Source organism: Scyliorhinus torazame, chromosome 3 (genome assembly GCF_047496885.1).
Source record: "Scyliorhinus torazame isolate Kashiwa2021f chromosome 3, sScyTor2.1, whole genome shotgun sequence".
NCBI classification, from domain to species: domain Eukaryota; kingdom Metazoa; phylum Chordata; class Chondrichthyes; order Carcharhiniformes; family Scyliorhinidae; genus Scyliorhinus; species Scyliorhinus torazame.
The window spans coordinates 50358109-50381692 of NC_092709.1; the positions used below are offsets into that span (position 1 = coordinate 50358109).

Consider the following 23584-nt stretch of genomic DNA (forward strand, 5'->3'; position numbering starts at 1 on the left):
ACCTCACATCCATTGCAGTGTGGAATATGGTCGGAGATTACGATTGCGGAGTATTTCGCTCCTCCTACCCCTGGAAGCACTGATTTCCCCACTACGAAGAAGTCAATCCTGGTGTAGACCCAGTGTACCTGGGAGAACTCCTCCTCCCTTGGGTGTGTGTCCCCGCCCCATGAGTTGGTGTGTGTCTATGTCAGGGATTTCCGCCATGGTCTTCTTTATGAATTCTGTGTCATCCCAGTGCGGAGTATACATGTTAACAAGGACCACTGCTGCCCCCCTCCAGGACACCACTGACCATGACGTACCAAATCCCCTGGGTCCGTAACCGTCCTCGTCGCTGTGAACAGTATCTTCTTGTTGAGCAGTATGGCTACCCCCCTAGCTCTCATCCCGTAACATGAATGGTGTGTTTGTCCCACCCAGCCATTTCTTACTCTCAGTCGGTCCTTCTCCCTCAGGTGTGTCCCTTGGACGAAGACTATGTCAGCTCTCATACTTTTCAGGTGGGATCTTTTCACTGGGATGTTGCAGGTGCCGTCTCTGATGGGGGGTTCTGTTTCCCTTCCCCCTCCCATTCCTGGGTCAACCATACTTACCATGTGGGTGAGCCCCTGCACCCCCGGGTTTCCTTTTATTTGGGGAACCTCCCAAGTGGCTGTTTGCGGTGTCTTTATATTTCTTGCGGCCATGTGCGATCTGTCATAGCCAGCCCAGAGCCGCCCCCCCATCCCTTTGTTCTCCCGCTGAGTCTATTTCCCTCCCCCTTCCCAACTAGTGTCCCCACCCCAATTACCCATCTTGATATCCCACCTCTGTCGCCAGGCACCCTCTCCCCAGTGGGAGATGCATCACAGCCCCCCCCCCCTCGTAATTCCTGGCGCTAGCTTACCCACTTGTGTGTGGCCCTCCCCTTCACAAACTGTCTGTTCTCCCCTCCACCTCTTCATCCCCTCTTGTGAACTGCTGCTCTCGCCCCCACCTTTCTGAGCCTTAGTTCCAACATTCAGAACGAGGCAGTGCAGTCTCATGCAAATAGTCTCTCAAATGTCCCAATCCACCAAGGTGTCTGGTTCATCACTGGCTCTGCTGCTGTCTTCCCAGCCTGTGTTTGTTTTAAATTTAGAGTACCCAATTTTTTTTTTTCCAAACAAGGGGCAATTTAGCATGGCCAATCAATCCACCTACCCAGCACATCTTTTGGGTTGACATGAGGAGAATGTGAAAACTCCACACGGACAATGACCCAGGTCCTCGGCGCAGTGAGGCAGCAGTGCTCATCACCGCCACCGTGCTGCCTCCTCAGCCCGTTTATGGATGAATTTGTCTGTGTCTCCTGGTGGGGTGAAGCGATCTATGCCCTGGAGGGTCACCCAGAGCTTGGCTGGGTACAGCATTCCGAACTTCACACCGTTCTTATACAGGGCTGCCTTGGCTGTTGAATTCCACCTGCCGCTTGACCAGATCTGCCCTAATGTCCTGGTATATCCTGATTGAGTGTCCCTTCCACTTGCAGGACTGTCTCTGTCTGGCCCAGCTCAGGATTCTTTCCTGGTCCTGGTGTAGCTTTGCGATTATGGCCCTTGGTTGTTCCCTGAAGTAACCTGTGGGCTCTGTCTATTTGTGGTGACTTGGGGAAGCTGTCTCTCCCCACCAGGTTCTGCAATATTTGGGTCAGCATATATTCTGTGGGGCTCCGATCTTCGGTTCCCTCCAGTAGGCCCACTATGCGTAGATTCTGACACAGTGATCGGTTCTCCTGATCCTCGACCTTTCCCCTTAATGTCCCATATGTCGCTACTAACCTTGCCATCTGTTTCCAGTGCGGCGATCCGGTTGCTTTGCCCAGTCGAGGCCTTCTCCAGTTCTCTTATGGTTGTGTCCTGGGTCTCCAGCCATCCCTCTGCCTTTTTCAGGGCCGCATGCAGTGATCAGCAGCCCTGCCACCGCCACTTTGACCATTGCCCTCATCTCTGCTTTGATGGCCTTTGTAAGGAACTTCCTCCATCCGTTCATCAGGGAGGGAGCTCTGAGCGCCACCTTGTGTCAGGTGTGGCTGAGGCCTCTTTGCCCAACGGCTTTTGCTGCCTTTTCTGTTGCTTTCGGCCCCTGGAAAGGAGCTGCTGTTGCTTGGCTTATCTAGTCCTGGTGTTGGTGGAAGGGGGTGAGGGTGAGGTTTTCACCAATTATAGCAGCTATTTTGCACTTAAAGTGCCTAATTCTAAGTTTTCAGGAGAAGGGCCTTCTTTTGTGCATCACCGGAAGTCCAACATCGCATACACTTTTCAGTTGTCTGAGCGTTGCTGGCTATATTTTTACAGTCCATGGATTGATTATGCTAGAAATCAAAACTAATGCACCAGTGGAGCATGATGGTGGAGTGATAGAAGATTTGGATCAAGAACTTGTATTCCTCACCTATGACACAAGGAGTCATAGAAACAGGCAGGTGTTCCTGATCTCAGCCTGGGAGTTAACGTGAAATGCTTCCAGAATTTAGATCTTTACACATGAAACTGGATTGTAACAGTAACAGTATGATTTATAGTCAATTTTCACTTCCAGTGAACCTATATCTTTATTTTGGGCTAATCAGCAGCAGCACAAAACAAATCCTTCAGCTGAAAAATAAACTCTCATCTTGCCTAACTGGACAGAACAGGCTGCCTCGAGCATTTCTCCCTTTTCCTAGCAAGACATCCTCTATTGCTATGAAAACAAGTGCAAATTTCCCCCTTAAGTGACACAACTTCATATGTAGTTGGCAAAAGGTACAGCGAAGATACTTAAAAACAAAGAACTTCTTGTGTTTAACCTCATCACCACTGATCAAAATGTATAGATTTCCTGCAATTAGTAATTCTACCCATCCTTTGACCATTATTAAACCGAATAGAATCCACACAGCCCATCGAGTCTGCATTAACCCTCAAAGAGCACCCAACTTAAGTCCACTCCCCTATCCCCATAATCCCACCTAACCTGCACAACTTTGAACTTAAACATTTTTTTTTAAGAATACCCAATTATTTTTTTTTCAATTAAGGGGCAATTTTAGTCTAACCTGGACATCTTTGGGTTGGGGGGGTGAAACCCACGCAGACATGGGGAGAATGTGAAAACGCCACACAGGCGGTGACCCAGGGCCAGGATCGAACCAGAGTCCTCAATGCTGTAGGCAGCAGTGCTAACCACTGCACTGCCCGGATAGCCAGTTTAGAACCATATGAACTGGAGTGGGTAGAACTTTTGAAACATGTTCTGTGGTTACTTAGATATTTAATTTCCTTGTGCGAGACTGTACAACATCTGACTTTGTTCTAATTTTTAACCTCTTAGGGTGTTTATATGGGCTGGCTAACAGCCTCTGGAAGTGGAGCACGCACCCTTGGACCAGTGTTTGTTAGCCAAGTTTACACTCGTTATGGACCTCGATGGACATTTGGCCCCACTTGTGGGATCGTGATGGCTGCTATAATACTAATGGGTGTGATGTACAAGAGACTTCTAGGTTTCTTATTCCGGTATCAGAGAGTGCAATGATGGGCTAAACAAAACCCACATATTTATGTATACAGCCTCAAAACTAAATGATAAAAGTGAACTAATTTGCACTTTATAATCGCCACTGCTGTAAATTAACAGTACAGAGAAATGACAGTCATTTTCTGCTTTATATATTGATGCAACTTAGTTGACTTTGTTTTTTTTAAATCTAACTGGTACTATTAATGCTTAAATAGAAGGTTTAGCACTTTTACACTATAAAATTGGTGCACCATGATAGTGAGATTTTCAAGTGATAGCTTTATATACACAATTCCTGTATCTCCTAATTTTGAAATGTCAAGAATATTATGAACTATTTCAGTTTTGAATGAAATGGGTTAATATAATTTTATCTGCATAACAAAGGAGAACCCACCCCCCCAGGGCCTGGTTATCTGCAGCACAACTTATCATACTAAAGCTTAAAGGTGGGACATAAAAAGAAAATTTAGGGGAAAGAGTCATTGGTACATATTTATCTTCATTAGTTTTTATGTACTTTATTTCTACATATTTTATTGAAAAACTCAAACTCTCCAAAAGCACTCGCTGCAGTCTCAAAAAATAGGTACGAAGTGCCCCTTGAAACCATTGACACCAAATATATGTCTGTTCAAAACTTGAAACATTAGCCATATTAGGTAACTGCTAGGCAACAGTGGTTGAAAAAATATATGTAATTACAAACTCTTATCATTATGCACAGCAGCAAAGACATTTGTAATTGAATGCTTGCAGAACTCTTATCACACGAATAGAGGTTCTCTGCTGCTATGGATGCTGGGTAAAAATATATCCATTACACAAAAGCCAGAAATTAGCAATCCAGAGAGAAAAAGAAAGGAATTAGAAATCCAAACAAAGTGAACTGAAATCACAGCCTACTAGAATTAGGCACAGTCCCAGGTGAGATCGAAAAGGAATGTTGCAGGAAATTATGCCATGCTGGGATATTTGGCTCATCAATCAACTATAAATACAATAACCATTTTGAAATTAAGGACACGTGATAACAGATACAAGTCCAGTAGCCGTCCCTGATTAACAGGTTTCACTGCATCATACACAGTTGTATTTAAAAACATCTAGAGGAATGGAGGCATACAGTGGTCTGGAGCTTCTGCTAGTTTTGGCAGGTGTTATCAGCTGAAATCAGCCAAAACAGCCCTGTAGACACCAAAATTTGAAGAGCAAGAATTAATTGAGTTTCCCAATCTTTAATGCTGGTTTAAAAAACTATTGTGCAGGAATCGTCCCTCCCCCCCCCCGCCCCGCACACACACACACACAAAAAAATACTTGCCACAACTCAGATTGAAATCATGTAAATGGCAAATTCCTGCCAATTGCATTAATTCAAGGAGACTCTTCAGAGTTTATGCTGGCACTCAGGAAAGACTAGGCATGTATTTAAAAATATCGAATATACTAAACTAGCACATACCAATAAAACTAGTTATGTTTGTTAATAATTTGTAGGTTTAAAATCAGATTACTCACAAATGGAACACATAGAAATTTACCAAAAATACTTGACCATTAATAATATGTTCTTGATGGGGGAGGAAAGATCAAGTCATCTCAATTAACACAACCTAATAAGGAAGCAGACAGTGTTAGATTCAATCGATTGAAAATTCCTTCTCAACATCAGATGTTTTCTTCCTTATTGACCTCCAATTTGGCATTTGGTTTTCTTGCACCATCTTTGTCTGCATTTTTCTTCACGCAAATTTTATTAATTTAACTTTTCGTCCTTCCAACCTATCAATTTCTGCTTCTACTGAATATTTTAAAATATCACTATCTATTTAGTTCATTTAATTTTAAATCACCAGTGTACTAGATTAGGTAAATGCTACTACTTATTATAATTTTAGGTGTACTGTGAATAACTTCCTTGGCTCACTGAAAATTTTACATGTATAGTCTGAATCTACCTGATGGCATATAGAGGAAATAACACTGATCTGTATTGGATATTTGCAGGTATTGTACGTGGACTACTTTAATCTCCTTGAATGTGAACCACACATATATTTGGGGAAACAAAATGAAAATTCTGCAGAGGCTGAAATCTTAAATTTAAAAAATATTAATGGTAGTTCATTAATTGGATTAACTTTCTCTCCACAGATGCTACCTTCACTTTTAATTTTAAATATTTTGTGAAACAAGGCAAGATACAATTGTTATATGTGCTTTATTTCACAGTAAGGAGAGCCTACAGACCAGCCATTTGACTGAATTTAAGAAGCCCAATTTATCTAGCTTACTGGTGTATAGAAAACATGTGAAAAGCTGTTGATATCTAAATCATTGCCCCACTGAAATAGCACTCCCAACATGTTCCCTTCTACGAAAGCCCGGAACTTCCCTTAACAAATTAATTTATTTTTTTTCTTTGCAACCTTCCTAAATTTTGTATATCACTGTTTATAACTAGAAAGGAGAAGTGGAAACTAATATGATGGATGAGAGATTGATTGTTGTGGCAATTACAAATTGAAAGTATCAACGGCAGCTCATTGTCATTTTTAAACTATCTTTCAGTTCAGCCTCTCTTTCTATTTGAAATAAATTGTATGAAACAGAAAACCCAAGAGTTAATTTTTTTCAAATTGTGTAAAAAGTCAAAACACCCTGAAAGATGACAGGTCTGCTTTAAGAAAGGGGAATTGAGAAAGTAAACTAGAATAAGAGCATCAAAATACAAAGCAATTATTGTATTAAAATAGTCAACCATATACAACACAAAACAGTATGATACAAATATGGTACAATTAATTCACAATCATGCAAGGAAAAGATAGGCATGTCTAGACTACAGTTCCCACAAGAGACTTATTTTCTGTACACATTTCTGCCCTCTCTCCACACCAATATCACACAATTTATGCCTCGTCAGCAATTGAACTTCAATTGATCATTGCTTCTCAGCCACAGACCAAGGTTGGACCCTGGAGATTAGTAACAAATTAGCAAATATTTAATACTTATTTTAAAAAATTCAAAACTATGAATCAGGAGTACTGTGACCAATTTTCATAACATGCTTTGCACATTAACAAAATACATGAACATATCAAGCTGGATTTTATGTTTTTCAGCAGGGTGAGGGAAAGGACACAGAAACCAAGTGGTCCGTTCGCTCCAGCCACCATCGTCTCAGCTCATCCAATCAAGTGTCAGATGGTCAATTAGTGACCGTCCGGCAACTAATTAGAAGTACGAAGGGGTCTCTGCACAATTGAGAGTTTGGGCCAGGGCGTCATGTGGTGAGAGATTGTGCTGTTTACAGGAAGTTGGAGTCATAGCTGTAAATTTAGGCTCCCTGCTCTCAATCTGTATTTGTTGTGATGGCAGGCTCCAAAAAATTTAAAATTAGTTTAAAAAAAAAAGGCATTGACACTTTCACCAGCAAACTCTGCTGCAGCTGCATTGAGTCACGGTGGCAGGCCTTTTTCTTCCATCCTTACGCCATCTTGTCATAATAAGTTTTGATAAAATATTCTCAATCCTTTTCACGTCTGATGCCCAAAAGATGCAGCTAGCAATGAAAAATTGCAGACAATTGCGTTGTTAACAAGCTGTTGAGCTTGAAATGAGTAATTTCAAAATGACAGTGACTTCCACACCTGCTTGCCTTCTGTAATTTTGGGTTCTTGCCTTACATTGCTGCCCTAAAATCAGTAGGCCCCATTTTACATTCATGTAGGAAAGTGGCCCGCTCAATTTGCAGTTTCAAGATTTTCAATTTACACAAATATGTGAAATAATAATCTAAGATAAAGGAGACATGTTACGTAAAAGATATTAAGTGAAATTCCCAATTACATTTTGAGAGAAGAAGAAAAGAAAGAAGTGTTCTACCAAGGATGGATGAAAATGTAAAGGCAATTACATTTGAGTAGACAAATGAAATGGTTGTAATCAGAATGAATCCACTACAGAAGTATATAAAATGTCTTAAAATGTTTTACAAAAACAAAGTTAATTTACAAGTTCTTTTATATAATTTGTATAAATCCCTTTTATACAAAAAGCAGATAAATACAACTCAACAATCTGCCTTTTCAACTGTTTTAACGTTACATTGATGTTCACTCAAAAATACATATTTAAATGAGCAATAGAAAAAATAAAAATCTTTCATATACATTAGCATGCATTACAAAATATACAAAATATTTACAGTACTGGATTCAATATTTATATTTTGCTACATCAAGACCTACCAGCTTTATTTTATAACATTTTCCAGTTTGAACTTGGTTAGTTATTGTTTCAAATCAGACTGGAAGTTTCAAACTATTTTTAGAAAAGGGAAAAGGGAAGCTCATCAGCCTCTCTCTGGAAAGCAGCATTACACAGAAGAAAATGTTGCCAAATTTCAGACTTCACATTACACCAGAAGTGCTTGCTTCACTGGATTCTATGTTGGTTTGTTTGATTTGCCAGCAATCCTAGGATTGAAGAGAGGCACTGTAACTTCTCCTTCACATGGTCAGGAATCTTTTCATTTTGCCCATACCTATCAAAACAAACAATTAAATTTTTCATGGAGATGAGCAATGGCCATTCCTATACAAAATCAATATTCCTCATTATTATACTGCCAGCTTTTTAAATAAGTTTAAAATTAGCACGCATTCTGTAATACATCTTTGCCAAGGGAACCAAGTGTGGAGATGAAAGCAAGATAGAAGTACTAAGATTGGATACGCAGCGGTTTGTAACAACGGGGATATGCAATGGTTTGGAGCAACGGGAAGATGCTAGAGCAATTATAACATTTAATAATAATAATCGCTTATTGTCACAAGTAGGCTTCAATGAGGTTACTGTGAAAAGCCCCTAGTCGCCACATTCTGGCGCCTGTTCGGGGAGGCCGGTACGGGATTTAGAGGCAGATTAGGAGTGCAGCATAACTGCACAATAAGAATGTGAAAATTGAAATAGAATGAGAAAATGAACGGGACACATCCAAAACAAATCCTTTTTCACGTATGCTCAACCCAATTAGAATTCCAATATTTGTTTTACTTCAGTAGGATTGTTCAACTCGGATGCATGAACCACAATGTATGTAAATTATTGTATATACAGGTCAGCCATGTCTGGTCATGTAAAGTTCACAAACCCTTGCAAATTTTTTTTCAAAAAAGCTGGGGGGATGGGGTGTTTGTGTTGGGGTTGTTTATTAGTTTTGTATTTTTTAAATTTATATCAAAAATGTTCAATAAAATATTTTTTAAAAAAAAAATTCTAAATAGAAAATTCTCAATCCACATTTTCCTCTCAACAGTTTATAAAAATGTCAAGCATTTTGTCATTTGCACAGCAGAATTTAAAGTTCCTGAAGAATTGAAAAGTTTGAGTTGGAATTATTCGGCCCACAGCTCTGTTTACAGCTAATCACCAAGATATCACTTGCCCTGGGTCATTAAAAAGTTTTGAATCTCTATTCATTTACAACTGAGATTTCAGCAGCTTTATGACCACGTACAGACTGAATATTTAGGACTCTGCTGCAGTGATTTCACACAAATTCCCCATTGGAAACATTTTCAAGATGACAACTGGATAACTTTGAAGAGAATGCCTTAAGTAAACTTGCCATAGTCCCAGATGACCATAGGCTGCTTTCCCCTTTGAGGGAGGGAGCTGGTGGTGATTTAACCTGAGGATCACCACACCTCAGGCAAAGGACAAGGTTGAAAGGCGGGCCTTCATGAACAACCTCAGCCGGCACAGGAATTGAACCATTGGCATTGTTCACGGGAATTGAACCATTGCCATTGCTCTGCATTTCAAACCAGTTGTGCAGCTGAGCTAAACTGGCCCCCAATACCTCATAATAGTTAGGCCATACACAAGGAGAGCTGTAGCCTTATAACTGATTAAAACGCTAGAATGCTGTTAATTCCTGGAGTACTGGAAAAAAAAAAAACTGTGGCCAGGAAATAAATATATCAGTATTTTAATCTCACTTGAGTTACTTCAATCCAGTTCATTATCCATGTTGAGAGAGTAGGTAATTGGATAAAAAATACGAGCAAAGTTTTGGTCTGCATCTGTTTTTATAGCATAGGTTAGGTAGAACTGCATTCCATATAAATGAACTTAGTAACAGTGTTATGTAGAACAAATTATATATATATATTATATATATTACAAAGTTACCTGACTGCCTGGCCCTGAGGAGATGTGTAAACAACAGATGCGACTCCAGCTTGCACTAGGAGCTGGGAACCATCATTAAATTGAACCCAAACTTCACCACTGATTAGCTGTCAAAGTACAATAAACACAATTTTAGGTTTAACCTCTTTATTCCATCAATTACTTCAAAATTCAGTGTATTAATTGAAACTCTTCATGATTCATATTTTGGTTTAGGACCAAAAACATCTTTCTGATTAATGCACATTTTGCTCTTCAAGCATGTGAGAGAATAGCAAAAGACATAGATGGGTTGAAAAGGAGAATTATGAAAAATATTTTTATTTATATAGTGTCATCACCGTCAGTAATTACTTTTTTATCAAACCTTTCTACTTGTTTAATTATTCTCCCGAGACACTCATCAGGATAGGCATTCTTATTCATTAGAGAGGCAGTGGCGTTGGGGTATTGTCACTAGATTAGTAACGAGTGATCCAGGGCAATGCTCTGGGGACCTGGATTCAAATCCCACCATGGCAGATGGAGAAATTTTAATTCAATAAAAATCTGGAATTAAAAGTCTAATGATGACCATAAATCGATTGTCGTAAAATAACATGTGAAGTTGACATGCCTTTGTTAAACAAAAGTATTAATGGCTATAAAACCAAGACAACCAATGTCTTCACATACAAATCAACCATGATTGATCTAATGGCAAAACAGGTCTGAATTCATAAAATCAGATAAACTTTTTTCTTTCCCAATTCTTGTGGATGAGAGCACAGCATGCCTTTGTGGGCCATCACGGATTATTCATGAATGGAGCAGCTTGCTGGGCTATTTCAGAGTACAGTTAAGAGTCAATTGCATTACTGTGGATCCATGGTGACTGTAGGCCATATCAGGTAAGGACGGCAGATTTCCCTTCAGAAAGGCCATTAGTACACTAGTTGGGCATTAGTGACAATCAATGATAATTTCATGGTCATCATCAATGAGACTAGCTTCATTTTATTGATTAAATTTAAATTTCACCAGCTGCAGTGGTGGGATTTGAACACATGCCCTCAGAGCATTAGCCTGGGTCTCTGGATTACTAGTCCAGTGTTGTTAAAATTTAAGGCACAGAAGAAGGCCATTCATCATACTATGCCTGTGCTGACTCTTTGAAGAACAGACATGCTTAGTCCCAGATGCTTGTGTTTTGTCCGTATCTGTGCGTTCCCTGGCTCTCTTATGCTAACTCAAATTCTCAATATAATGAAATTGGCTTAATTGGCATAAAATCAAACTGAAGTAGGTTGCCTTCGCTTTCAGAGTTCTGACAAGAGAATTAGGCTTTTCAAACAGGAAGTCCTGCTACCTCACATGACACTGAGCCAATTACAGAACTCAACTAGCCTAACAATTACCACATCATTTGTTCATTGGCATAGTATTTTAAGATGTATGAATCATTGTGCATACCTGGGAAGCCCAGCCAACATTGGGTACAAATACAGATTTCAGCACCTGTCCTGGACTTGGAGATACTACAGTCTGTGTAGAAGGTGCAAATTTATTTTTAGCAACAGTGGTAGTCGTCAAATTGGAACTTTCACATGAACAAATCTGCATGGTCAGGATAAGCAACAAAATGCATGTTATTTCAATTTGCAAGTAACATTCCTTTCGCAACTAAGTATATACAATGGTGTACAAAATATATTAAAAGAATAGATATTCAAGCACTTATGGAACTATACCACACAGTATGCATCATCAGCTTCTCAAGTGGTGGAGAAAAAAATTTGAGTTTTCTTTAAAGTATTGAAAGTAGCAATTATAATTAAAGGAATCTTCAGTAGACGGACTTTACATATAATACAGATCTTCAAATCTGAGATTTGGGGCCATTACGGAGAGTACACAGAAATAAATAAATAAGATTTGTTCGCAATTTCAGAGACATGGCTGCAGAATGACACAGATTGGGACTTGAATATTGAAGGTTACAGGATAGTTGAGAAGGACATAAAGTGAGGAAAAGGTGGAGGTACAGGATATTTGAGAAGGACACAAAGCGAGGAAAAGGTGTAGGGGTGGCTATGTTAATTCCTAATGGTTTTAGCACATGGAGAGGGATGAACCCAGTTAAGGAAACCAGAACGTGGAAACAGTTTGAATAGAGATGAGAAATGGTAAAGGCAAGAAGTCACATGTGGGAGTCATGTACGGGCCCCTAATGATAACTACATGGTAGTGTAGATCAAAAGGGAAGAAATAATGGGAGCTCGTCAGAAAGGCACAGCGATAATCATGCGAGATTTTAATGTATATATAGACTGGAAAAAGTATCCTAAATGAGGAGTTAATAGAATCTTGGGGTAGTTTATAGAATGTTTTTGAGATAGTTTATAAGAACATCACAGTCTGGAACTAACCAGAGAGCAGGCTATACTTGACCTGGTATTGTGCAACAAGATGGGATTAATTAATGACCTTATAGTTAACATGCCTGAAACTATGTTTGAAAACATAAAGAAAGGCAATTATGAGAGCATGAAAGCAGAGTGAATTGGCAAATTAGGTTAAGGGATAGTCAATAGAGGAGCAGTGGCAAAAATGTAAGGGGATACTTCAGAATAGATACATTCCAACGAGTAAGAAACAGAAAATTGAAGCAGGAGGAGGTCATTGGCCCTTCGAGCCTGCTCCGCCATTCATTATGATCATGGCTGATCATGTTCAACCCCTGATCCTGCCTTCCCCCACTATCCCTTTAGCCCCAAGAACTATATCTAATTCCTTCTTGAAATTACGCAATGTTTTAGCCTCAACTTCTTTGTGGCAGTGAATTCCACAGATTCACCACACTCTGGGTGAAGAAATTTCTCCTCACCTCAGTCCTATAAAGGTTTACCCCTTATCCTCAAACTATGACCCCTAGTTCTGGACTCCTCCACCATCGGGAACATTCTTTCTGAATCTACCCTGTCTAATCCCATTAGAATTTTGTAACTTTCTAGGAGATCCCCTCTCACTTTTCTAAACTCCAATGAATTAAAAAAATTTAAAAAAAAATTTATTAAGAATTTTTCAATAACAATATTTTCCATCTTACAAACAACCCCCCCCCCCATAACAAAGAAAAGAAAAAGAACTTGCGTGGCAAGTCAATAAAATACAGAACTTTGTACATTGGATTCTTCCCATACATGCCAGTTTCGGGATCATTCATGTGCTTTCTTGCTCACATGCCCCCCAAAGGAACCCCCCCCTCCCCCCCCCCCCACACGAACGATGTCCCCCCTTCCCCCTGGGTTGCTGCTGCTGCTGTTCGACCTTCATCTAACGCTCCGCAAGATGGTCTAGGAACGGTTGCCACCGCCTGTAGAACCCCTGCGCAGACCCTCTCAAGGCAAACTTTATCCTTTCCAACTTGATAAACCCAGCCATATCATTTATCCAGGCCTCCACGCTGGGGGGGCTTCGCCTCCTTCCACATTAGCAAGATCCTTCGCCGGGCTACTAGGGACGCAAAGGCCAGAATACCGGCCTCTTTCGCCTCCTGCACTCCCGGCTAGTCCACGACTCCAAATAGTGCTAGCCCCCAGCTTGGCTTGACACGGACTTTCACCACCTTAGATACTGTTCCCACCACTCCCCTCCAGTGCCGGGCATGACCAAATCATATGGACATGGTTTGCCGGACTTCCTGAGCACCTCCCACATCTGGCCACTACCCCAAAGAACTTACTCAGCATCGCCCCCGTCTGCGCTCTATGAATCACCTTAAATTATATCAGGCGAAGCCTGGCACACGAAGAAGGGGAATTAACCCTACTTAGGGCATCAGCCCATAGACCCTCCTCAATCTCCTCCCCCAACTCCTCTTCCCATTTACCCTTCAGCTCCTCTACCAAAGCCTCCCCCTCTTCTTTCATCTCCTGGTATATCGCCGACACCTTGCCCTCTCCGACCCATACGCCCAAAATCACCCTATCTTGAATCCCCTGTGCCGGGAGTAGCGGAAATTCCCTCACCTGCCGCCTCACAAACGCCCTCACTTGCATGTACCTGAAAGCGTTTCCCGGGGGTAGCCCAAACTTCTCCTCCAGCACCCCTAAGCTCGCAAACGTCCCATCAATGAACAGGTCCCCCATTCTTCTAATCCCTGCCCTATGCCAGCTCTGAAATCCCCCGTCCATCCTTCCTGGGACAAACCGATGGTTGTCTCTGATCGGGGACCACACCGAGGCTACCGTCGCACCCCTGTGCCGTCTCCACTGCCCCCAGATCTTTAGCGTTGCCACCACCACCGGGCTCGTGGTATACCTTGTCAGCGAGAGCGGCAGCGGTGCCGTCACCAGCGCCCCCAGGCTCGTTCATTTGCAGGACGCCATCTCCAACCTCTTTCACGCCACCCCCTCTCCCTCCATCACCCACTTGCGGATCATTGCCACATTGGCTGCCCAATAATAACCACCCAGATTCGGCAATGCCAACCCTCCTCTATCTCTGCTACGCTCCAAGAACCCCCTCCTCACCCGCGGGGTCTTGCTCGCCCACACAAATCCCGTAATGCTCCTGCTTACCCTCTTGAAAAAGGCCTTAGTGATCACAATTGGGAGGCATTGAAATACAAAAAGAAATCTCAGGAGGACCATCATTTTAACCGACTGTACCCAACCCGCCAGCGAGAGTGGCAACATGTCCCACCTTTTAAAATCCTCCTCCATCTGTTTCACCAATCGCGTCAAATTGAGTTTGTGCAGTGCCCCCCAGCTCCTAGCTACCTGAATCCCCAAATATCGAAAGCTCCTTCCCGCCCTCCTCAGCGGTAGGTCCTCTATTCCGCTTCCCTGGTCCCCCGGATGGATCACAAAGAGCTCACTCTTTGCCATATTGAGCTTATAGCCCGAAAAGTCTCCAAACTCCCGTAAGATCTGCATTACCTGAACCATCCCCTCCACTGGATCCGTCACATAGAGCAACAGGTCGTCTGCATACAGCGACACTCTTATGTTCCTCTCCCCCTCGAACCACCCCCTTCCATTTCCCCAACTCCCGTAACGCCATGGCCAAAGGTTCAATTGCTAATGCAAACAGCAGAGGGGACAGGGGGCACCCCTGCCTCGTCCCTTGATGCAGCCGGAAATACTCCAACCTCCGCCGGTTCGTGACCACACTCGCCACCGGGGCTTTATACAGGAGCTTAACCCAACTAATAAACCCTCCCCCGAACCCAAACCTCCTCAACACTTCCCAGAGATACTCCCACTCTACCCGATCAAAGGCTTGCTCCGCGTCCATGGCTGTCACTATCTCCGCTTCTCCTTCCACCGATGGCATCATTATCACATTTAAGAGCCTTCGCACATTAGTGTTTAACTGCCTACCCTTTACAAATCCCGTCTGGTCCTCATGAATCACCCCCGGAACACAGTCCTCAATCCTCATGGCCAACATTTTTGCCAGCAACTTAGCATCTACATTAAGGAGCGAGATCGGTCTATATGACCCACATTGTAGTGGGTCCTTATCCCGCTTTAAGATCAAAGAGATCGTCGCCTCCGACATTGTCGGGGGCAGGGCCCCCCCCTCCCTTGATTCATTGAAGGTCCTTACCAGCAACGGGGCTAACAGGTCTCCATACTTCTTGTAAAACTCCACTGGGAACCCATCCGGCCCCGGGGCCTTCCCTGCCTGCATGCTCCCCAGTCCTTTAACTAGCTCCTCCACCCCAATTGGTGCCCCCAGACCAGCCACCTCCTGCACCTCCACCCTTGGGAACCTCAACTGATCCAAGAATCACCGCATCCTCTCTTTTCCCCCTGGGGGCTGGGACCTATACAGTTCCTCGTAAAAGGCCTTAAAAGCCTCATTCACTTTCCCTGCACTCCGCACCGTAGTTCCGTTGCCATCTTTGACTCCACCTATTTCCCTCGCTGCCATCCTCTTACGGAACTGGTGTGCCAGCATCCGGCTCGCCTTCTCCCCATATTCATATAATCGCCCCCTGTGCCTTCCTCCACTGTGCCTCTGCCTTCCCTGTGGTCAACAGGTCGAACTCCGTCTGGAGACTTTGTCTCTCCCTGAGTAGTCCCTCATCCGGAGCCTCTGCATAGCTCCTGTCCACCCTTAAAATCTCCCCCACTAACCTCTCCCTTTCCCTGCCCTCTCTCTTCACCCTGTGAGCCCTGATGGAGATTAACTCTCCCCTGACCACCGCCTTCAGCGCCTCCCATACTACTCCCACCTGCACCTCCCCGTTGTCGTTAGCCTCCAGATATCTTTCAATACACCCCCGCACCCTCCCGCACACTTCCTCGTCTGCTAGCAGTCCCACATCCAACCTCCACAAAGGGCGTTGGTCCCTCTCCTCCCCCAGCTCCAGCACCACCCAGTGCAGGGCATGGTCTGAAATGGCTATGGCCGAATACTCCGTTCCCTCCACTTTCGGGATCAGTGCCCTGCCCAAAACAAAAAAAAATCTATCCGGGAGTAGGCCTTATGTACATGGGAGAAAAAAGAAAATTCTCTGGACAAAGGTCTGGCAAATCTCCACGGATCTACTCCCCCCATCTGATCCATAAACCCCCTAAGCACCTTGGCCGCAGCCGGCCTCCTCCCCGTCCTAGATCTGGAACGATCCAATGCTGGGTCCAGCACCGTGTTAAAATCCCCACCCATTATCAAATTCCCTACCTCCACGTCCGGAATACCCCCCCAACATCCGTTTCATGAATCCAGCATCGTCCCAGTTTGGGGCATATACATTCACCAGTACCACCTCCGTCCCCTGCAACCTACCACTCACAATCATGTATCGGCCTCCCTTGTCCGCTACTATGTTCTTGGGCTCAAATGACACCCGCTTTCCCACCAGTATTGCCACCCCTCTATTCTTCACCCTGAATGGAACACCTGTCCCACCCATCCCTTCCTTAACCTGGCCTGATCTGCCACCTTCAGATGTGTCTCCTGAAGCATGACCACGTCTGCCTTCAGTCCCTTTAGGTGCGTGAACACTCGGGCCCTCTTAACCGGCCCATTTAGGCCTCTCACATTCCACGTGATCAGCCGGATTGGGTGGTTCTCTCTTTCCCCCCCGCGCCGACTAGCCATCTCCTATCTTAGGCCAGTCCAGTGCTCGCGCTTCCCACACCCTCCAGTCCCCCAGATGGGGAACCCCCGCCCCGACCACCTCTTCCATTTTCAGTTACCCCTCGGACAGTGCAGCAGCAACCCTAGAATCTCCCCCTCGCTAGATCCACATCTAGCACTTTTGCTCCCCCATATTACTTCCGTGAGTCAGCTGACCTCGGCTTCCCCCGCCTTCCCGTTGATCTCCCCGTGTGGGAGTCTCTCCTCCTCCTTACCTTCCTCCATCCCCACACCCCCTTTTTTTGGCGCGGGAAAAAAGCCCGCGCTTTCCTGAACCAGCCCCGCCCCCTGTGGCGCAGCTCCTATTGCGGCCATCATCCCAGTTCCCTCATCCCAGAGTCTCACCTCCCTCCAGGACCGACACCCACATTTCCCATCATGATCATTTTGTCTACAGAAAGGAAAAAAGGAAATTTTAGGAATTTTAACCAAAACTCTACCCACATCCCCATCCATCATCCCATCCACAAAATATTATTTATCCATATTTACAACCCCATATACAACCACATCCCCTCAGTTAGAGTCCAGTTTTTCCGTCTGTATAAAAGGTCCAAGCCTCTTCTGGCGTTTCAAAATAATGGTGTCTGTCCTGGTAAGTGACCCACAGTCGCGCAGGCTGCAGCATGCCGAACCGGACTTTTTCTATGCAGCACCGCCTTGGCCCGGTTGAATCCAGCTCTCCTCTTTGCCACCTCCGCGCTCCAATCCTGGTATACTCGGATCACCGCGTTCTCCCATTTGCTGCTCCGCACCTTCTTGGCCCATCTCAGCACACTTTCTTTATCCACGAAGCGATGGAACGTTGCCACTATCGCCCTTGGCGGCTCATCTGCCTTGGGTCTCCTCGCCAGGACCCGGTGAGCCCCTTCCAGCTCCAGGGGGGGTCGGAGAGGCCTCCGCACCCATCAGCGAATGGAGCATCGTGCTCACGTACGCCCCAGCATCAGCTCCCTCCACTCCTTCAGGAAGACCCAGAATCCGGAGGTTCTTCCTCCTCGACCTGTTCTCCAGGACCTAAATTCTCTCGGCCCACCTCCTGTGCACCGCCTCGTGCGCCTCCATTTTTACCGCCAGGCCCTGGATATCGTCCTCGTTGGTGTTCACCTTATCGTTCACCTCACGAAACTCCACCGCCTGGGTCTCCTTCAGCCCCTCGATCGCCAACAGCATCGGTGCCAGCACCTCCTTTTCCAGCACCTCCACACATCTCGTGAAGAACTCCTGCTGGTCTGGCCCCCACGCTGCTTGCACTCCGCCCTCCGCCATCTTGCCTTCTTCCCCTCGTTTTGTTCTCTGCTCCATGGCCTCTTCCCTCGTTGCTCCACGCCAAATATTGGGGGGGGGGGGGGGGGTCCTCACTGCTCCTTCCCACACGGGATCAACCAAAAAAAAAGCTCAGTTGGGGCTCCTCTGTAGAGCCCAAAAGTCCGTTTTCGAGGGAGCTGCCGAAACGCGCGGCTTAGCTCCACATCGCCGCAACCGAAAGTCCTAAACTCCAATGAGTATAATCCTATCCGACTTATGTCTCTCCTCATATGACAGTCTCGCCATCCCAGGAATCAGCCTGGTAAACTTTTGCTGCACTCCCGCCACAGCAAGAACATCCTTCCTCAGATAAAAGGATCAAAACTGCACACAATATGCCTCACCAATGCCCTATACAATTGCAGTAAAATATCTCTGTTCTTATACTCAAATCCTCTCGCTATGAAGTCCAACATGTCATTTGCCTTCTTTACTGCCTGCTGCACCTGCGCACTTACTTTCAGGGACTGATGTATGAGGACACCAAGATCTCGCTGAGTATCCACCTCTCTCAATTTAGACCCATTCAAATAATAACGTGCACACCTAATTTTATTACTAATGCAGATATCCTCACATTTATCCATATAATACTGCACCTGCCATGCATGTGCCCACTCACTTAGCCTGTCCATTCCCACCGAAGCATCTCTGCATCCTCCTCACAGCTCATCTTTGCACCCAACTTTGTATCAGAAAAAGGCCCAAGGGATGGACCCACCATCCATGGTTAACAAGAGAGGTTAAAGATAGTTAAAAGAAAAAGCATATAAAATTGTGAAAAGCTGGAAGGTCAAAAGATAGGCCAGAATATAAGGAACAGCAAAGGATGACTAAAAGATCAATGAGGAAGAAAAAATTAGAGTACCAGGGAAAGCTAGCCAGAAATATAAAAACAGATAGTAAGAGTTTATATAATTTCTTTTAAACAAAGATAACAAAACGTGCTTTGGTGCTATAACAAAGGAGTTTGGAAAATAGGAGATGGCAGATAAATGAAACAGGTATTTTGTATCAGTCTTCACTCTGGAGTAGGGGTTCCCAAACTGAGGTCTGTTAAGGGTCTCCAGGGGGCCCATGGCGCTGGTGGCCATCATGTGACCAGCAAATACCGGTTCCAATGCTCAAAATTTAAAAATATTTAAAGAATACAAGTAGACCAATCAGAGCAACGCCTCCAGGAGCACTGGATGCTGATAGGCATCAAGATCAGAAGGGCCAGGTCGCCCATGTTTCTTCTCCTTTGCAGTGTAGTCTTGGGGATTTATTATTTAATTTTTCCAATTAAGGGGCAATTTAACTTGACCAATCCACCTACCCTGCACATTTTTGGGTTGTAGGGGTAAAACCCACACAGACACGGGGAGAATGTGCAAACTCCAGACAGTGACCTGGGGCCGGGATCGAACCTGGGTCCTCGGCACCGTAGGCAGCAGTGTTAACCACCGTGGCACCCCAAGTGTGTCTTTCCTTCCCTCCTTCCTCCTCTGCTTCGCCTTCAGCATTGCCTTGCCTGCCCCTTGTCCAGGTCGTTCCACCAAACAAACTCGTCCCTTATTCTGGAATGTGACCCAGAGCCTGGCTGGGAAGAGCATTCGAAATTTTACTCCGTTCCTGTGCAGGGCCAAATTTAACCAGGCGAAATACAGCCCTGCGTTTTGGCAAGTCTGCCCCAATGTCTTGATAGACCCAGATTCTGTGTCCTTCCCAGCTACTTGCCTTTGTCTGTCTCACCCACCTCAGGATCCTCTCACGATCCTGATACTGATGCAATTTCGTGATAATCGGCCTCGGGTTGTTCCTCCACCGTGGGCTTCAGCCTAAGTGACCTGTGAGCTCTGTTGATTTCCGAGGGGTTGTGGAAGCTGTCGCTCCTGGCTAGTTTGCCCAGCTTTTGGGCCACATAGCCAGACGATCCCCTCTGGCAGGCCCACAATCCAAATGTTCTGGAGTCGGGACCTATTCTCCTGGTCCTCAGCTTTCCCCTTCAAGCTCCTATGGGTTGCCACCAATCTTTGATTTTGGCCTCCAAGGCGACAATCCTGTCGCTCTGGTCCGTCCTCACCTTCTCCAGCTCCTGGATAGTTTTTCCCTGCGCCGCCACCTCCTTCCCCAGTCCATCGATCGCTGTTTGCATAGCTACCAAGCCTCTAACTGCCACCTGGATTTCCACCTTTAATCGCCTCTCATCTCAGCCAGTACCTTCATAAGGAATGCCTTCCATCCATCTATGGGTGGGGGGGGGGGGGGAAAGAGGGTGCTGGTTGATGCTCTGGTCATCAGTCTTCCTCTCTCCGGGCCCCCCACTCCTCGCGAATCCGCTGCCTCGCCCACCTGTTGCTCATGCCCTTTTCCTCCACCCTGTCCCATCGGCCTCTCGAGCTCCCATTTGCTGGCATGCTAGCTCTGTTCCTTCCCTTTCTCAACTGAGGGTGTGATACTATCAGGTTTTCAGGCAAAATTTGCCTCAAAGTGCCTATTTGGCTATGTTCTGGAGGATAGCCACCTGATGTGCGTCTGCTCAGCACATCACTGTCACCGGAAGGTATCCAATACTGACGATAACGACCAAGGCAAACACAAATCGAAAATGTCAGAAATATCCAGTGGGTCCATCAGCTGTGGCGAGTGTGACAGGATTACATTACAACTTGTTTACCTTCCATGAGAACTGACAATTATTACTGTAACAGTACTTTTTATGTAATGGGGGGGGAATGGTGGAGAGAGGAGGAAAGAACAAAAGGAGTGTGCCCTGATAGGATAAGCCAAGAGAGATTAATAACAAAAGGAAAGATAATCGGAGGCAAGTGGGTGATAATGGGATCTCAACTGTTTACAATATTAAGGCAGCACGGTGACACAGTGGGTTAGCCCTGCTGCCTCACGGCGCCGAGGTCCCAGGTTCGATCCCGGCTCTGGGGCACTGTCCGTGTGGAGTTTGCACATTCTCCCCGTGTTTGCATGGGTTTCGCCCCCACAACCCAAAAAATGTGCAGGGTAGGTGGATTGGCCATGTTAAATTGCCCCTTAATTTGAAAAAATTAATTGGCTACTCTAACATTTTTTTTAAAACTGTTTACAATATAAATGACTTGGATGAAGGGATGGATGGGATGGTTGCCTAATTTGCTGATGACAGAAGATAGGTAGGAATGTCAGTTGTGAAGAGGACGTAGGAGGCTACAAAAGGATATATAGTGGGCAAAGATTTGGCAAATGGAGTATAATGTGGGGGAAACAAAAATTTTCCATTTTGGCAGTAAGAATAAAAAAGTAGCATGTTATCTAAACAGCGATTTCAGGAGTTCTGAGATGCAGAGGGATCTGGGTACCTTAGTGCTTGAATAGCAAAAGGAAAGCTAATAAATGGCATAGTTTATTGCAAGGGGAATTGAATACAAAATGGAAGTTTGGCTTCATTTATACAGAGCAATCAAGACCACATAGTGAGTACTGTAGACAGTAATGGTCACCTAATGTAAGGAAGGACATAAAAGCATTGGAAGCAGTTCAGAGAAGGTTGATTTGACTGATACCAGGAATGCGCAGGTTGTCTTATGAAGAAATGTTTGATAGGCTAGGGTAATGACCAGATTGAAATGGAGGCGTCTTGATAGGGTTACCTGTTAAAAATAATGGGTCGCCCATTTAAAATGGAGACGAGGCAATTTTTTTTTCTCTGTGGGTCATGAGCCCTTGGGACTCTCTTCCTGAGAAGGCGATAGAAAAAGAGCCATTGAATTTTTTTTGTTAAAGGCAGAGATGGATAAATTCTTGGTAAGCAAAGGGGTGCTATTGGGGGTAGGCGGGATGCAGATTTAAAGATTACTATCAGATCATCCATGGTCTTATTAAATGGTGGAGCAGGCTGGAGTAGCTGAATGGCCTACTCCTGCTCCTTTTTCGTATCTACTACCATGGGAGATTAAGGCGCAATAATTAAACCTGCACAGTTAGCTAGTTGAATTTGAACCAATTAAAGCTTGGCTGAAGTACTGAATTACTTTTCCTTCTGAAGACACTTATTATTCCTGTGGTGTACTTCTTTATAATAAATAAAGAACGCTTTTCAATTACTGCAAGGTCACTAATCAGAGGGCATAGATTTTTAAAAATGGGCAAGTTATACCAAAGAACAAACTGCACCTAAATATATTAGAGACGAAGAACTGGGTAAAATCAAGACTTGCAGGCACTTGAATGAAGCAAAGCATCACTGAAGTGATGGACAAAAACCTTGAAGCTACACTGTGAGGGGCTGAATAAAATTCATGCCAGATTTCCAAACTCTGGCAATAAAGAAAGCAAGGTTTAGCATTGAATAATGCCACATATCTATTGAGTAAATGTACACGAGAAGTATTTTTACTCGGAAAGCATTTGCTACTCCAGTTAGCTAATATATGGCTAAAATGGTGTTGTCATTGCTACACTTGTGGTTAGTCTGCAATTTATATTAAACAGCCCTGCCTCAATTTCATGCCAGAAAAAAAAAGGTCCACCATAAAGAAAGAAAACTGCAAATAAAGATAAATCCTGCTTGGCGGAGTGGAGTGAAACAAGTAAACTACATGACCACAGTAAATTCAAAATGCATCCATAAATCCAAAAACACACCACCTTTAATATTGACAGGTGTGCAATCAAGAAGGCATATTCTATTAGTGCATATCACAACACAAAGAGCTGTCAACAGCATGGAACCAGTTTATACAGATTTTAAAAATCACAATGGAACACCAGTCTTGACATTAGTTTGAAGCCTAGTAGCTGCTGTTATCTGACAGAAGGGAGATTGTCTTTTGAACAAGAAGATTGCCCATATCTTATGAGTGCATACCAAGCTAACCAATCCATCAGCTATTACTTACTTGAGTTCCTTCGGAATCCATTTTACACAACTTCCTATCTTGGATGAATGATTTATTCTGAAGAGTTTAAGATGCATGATCCAGGCAAAACAGAGCATAACCTATGCTGCACCCAAGCAAAAATGCTAAAAAAGGTATTTTGGCAGACTTTCAGATACAGTAAATGATCTAAAGCCTTGCGTTTACTACTTGAAATCGTGTGGTTGGCAATATGAAATTTTGCTTTCTTATGTACAATGTATACAGATTAGTTACTTACAGAAGGACTATTGCCTGCAGCCTGGCTAGAAGAGATATGTTGGATCAACTGTCGTTCCACTGATGGAGTTGGGGCGAGCATTGGATCAATGTTGGATGGCCGTCTACCATAAGAAAACATAGAATCGTCAGGCAATGAACCATTTATTTAAAAAAAATATTTCCCCAGTTAAGGGGAAATTTAGCGTGGTCAATCTACCTCACCTGAACATCTTTGGGTCGTGCGGGTGAGACCCACGCAGACACGGGGAGAATGTGCAAACTCCACACGGACAGTG

The 23584-nt window shown here is 44.2% G+C and overlaps 2 protein-coding genes across 4 annotated transcripts in view; one reads left to right on the top strand and one right to left on the bottom strand.

Moving 5' to 3' along the window:
* Nucleotides 1-6144, top strand: part of mfsd8 (major facilitator superfamily domain containing 8) — a 108805-nt gene extending 102661 nt beyond the window's left edge. The window contains exon 12 of the mRNA XM_072495664.1: nt 3337-6144. Within this exon, the coding sequence (XP_072351765.1) occupies nt 3337-3540 (204 nt within the window). The 3' untranslated portion in view covers nt 3541-6144. The remainder of the gene's footprint in view (nt 1-3336) is intronic.
* Nucleotides 6145-6257: 113 nt separating this feature from the next.
* Nucleotides 6258-23584, bottom strand: part of plk4 (polo-like kinase 4 (Drosophila)) — a 97086-nt gene continuing 79759 nt past the window's right edge. For 2 of the 3 annotated variants that reach the window (XM_072495662.1, XM_072495661.1), the window contains exons 13-16: nt 23308-23410; nt 11185-11328; nt 9733-9839; nt 6258-8080 (exon numbers count right to left, since the gene is read on the bottom strand). In XM_072495662.1, coding sequence (XP_072351763.1) covers nt 7972-8080; nt 9733-9839; nt 11185-11328; nt 23308-23410 — 463 coding nt within the window. In that variant the 3' untranslated portion in view covers nt 6258-7971. The remainder of the gene's footprint in view (nt 8081-9732; nt 9840-11184; nt 11329-23307; nt 23411-23584) is intronic. The other variant, XM_072495663.1, reaches the window with a different exon arrangement.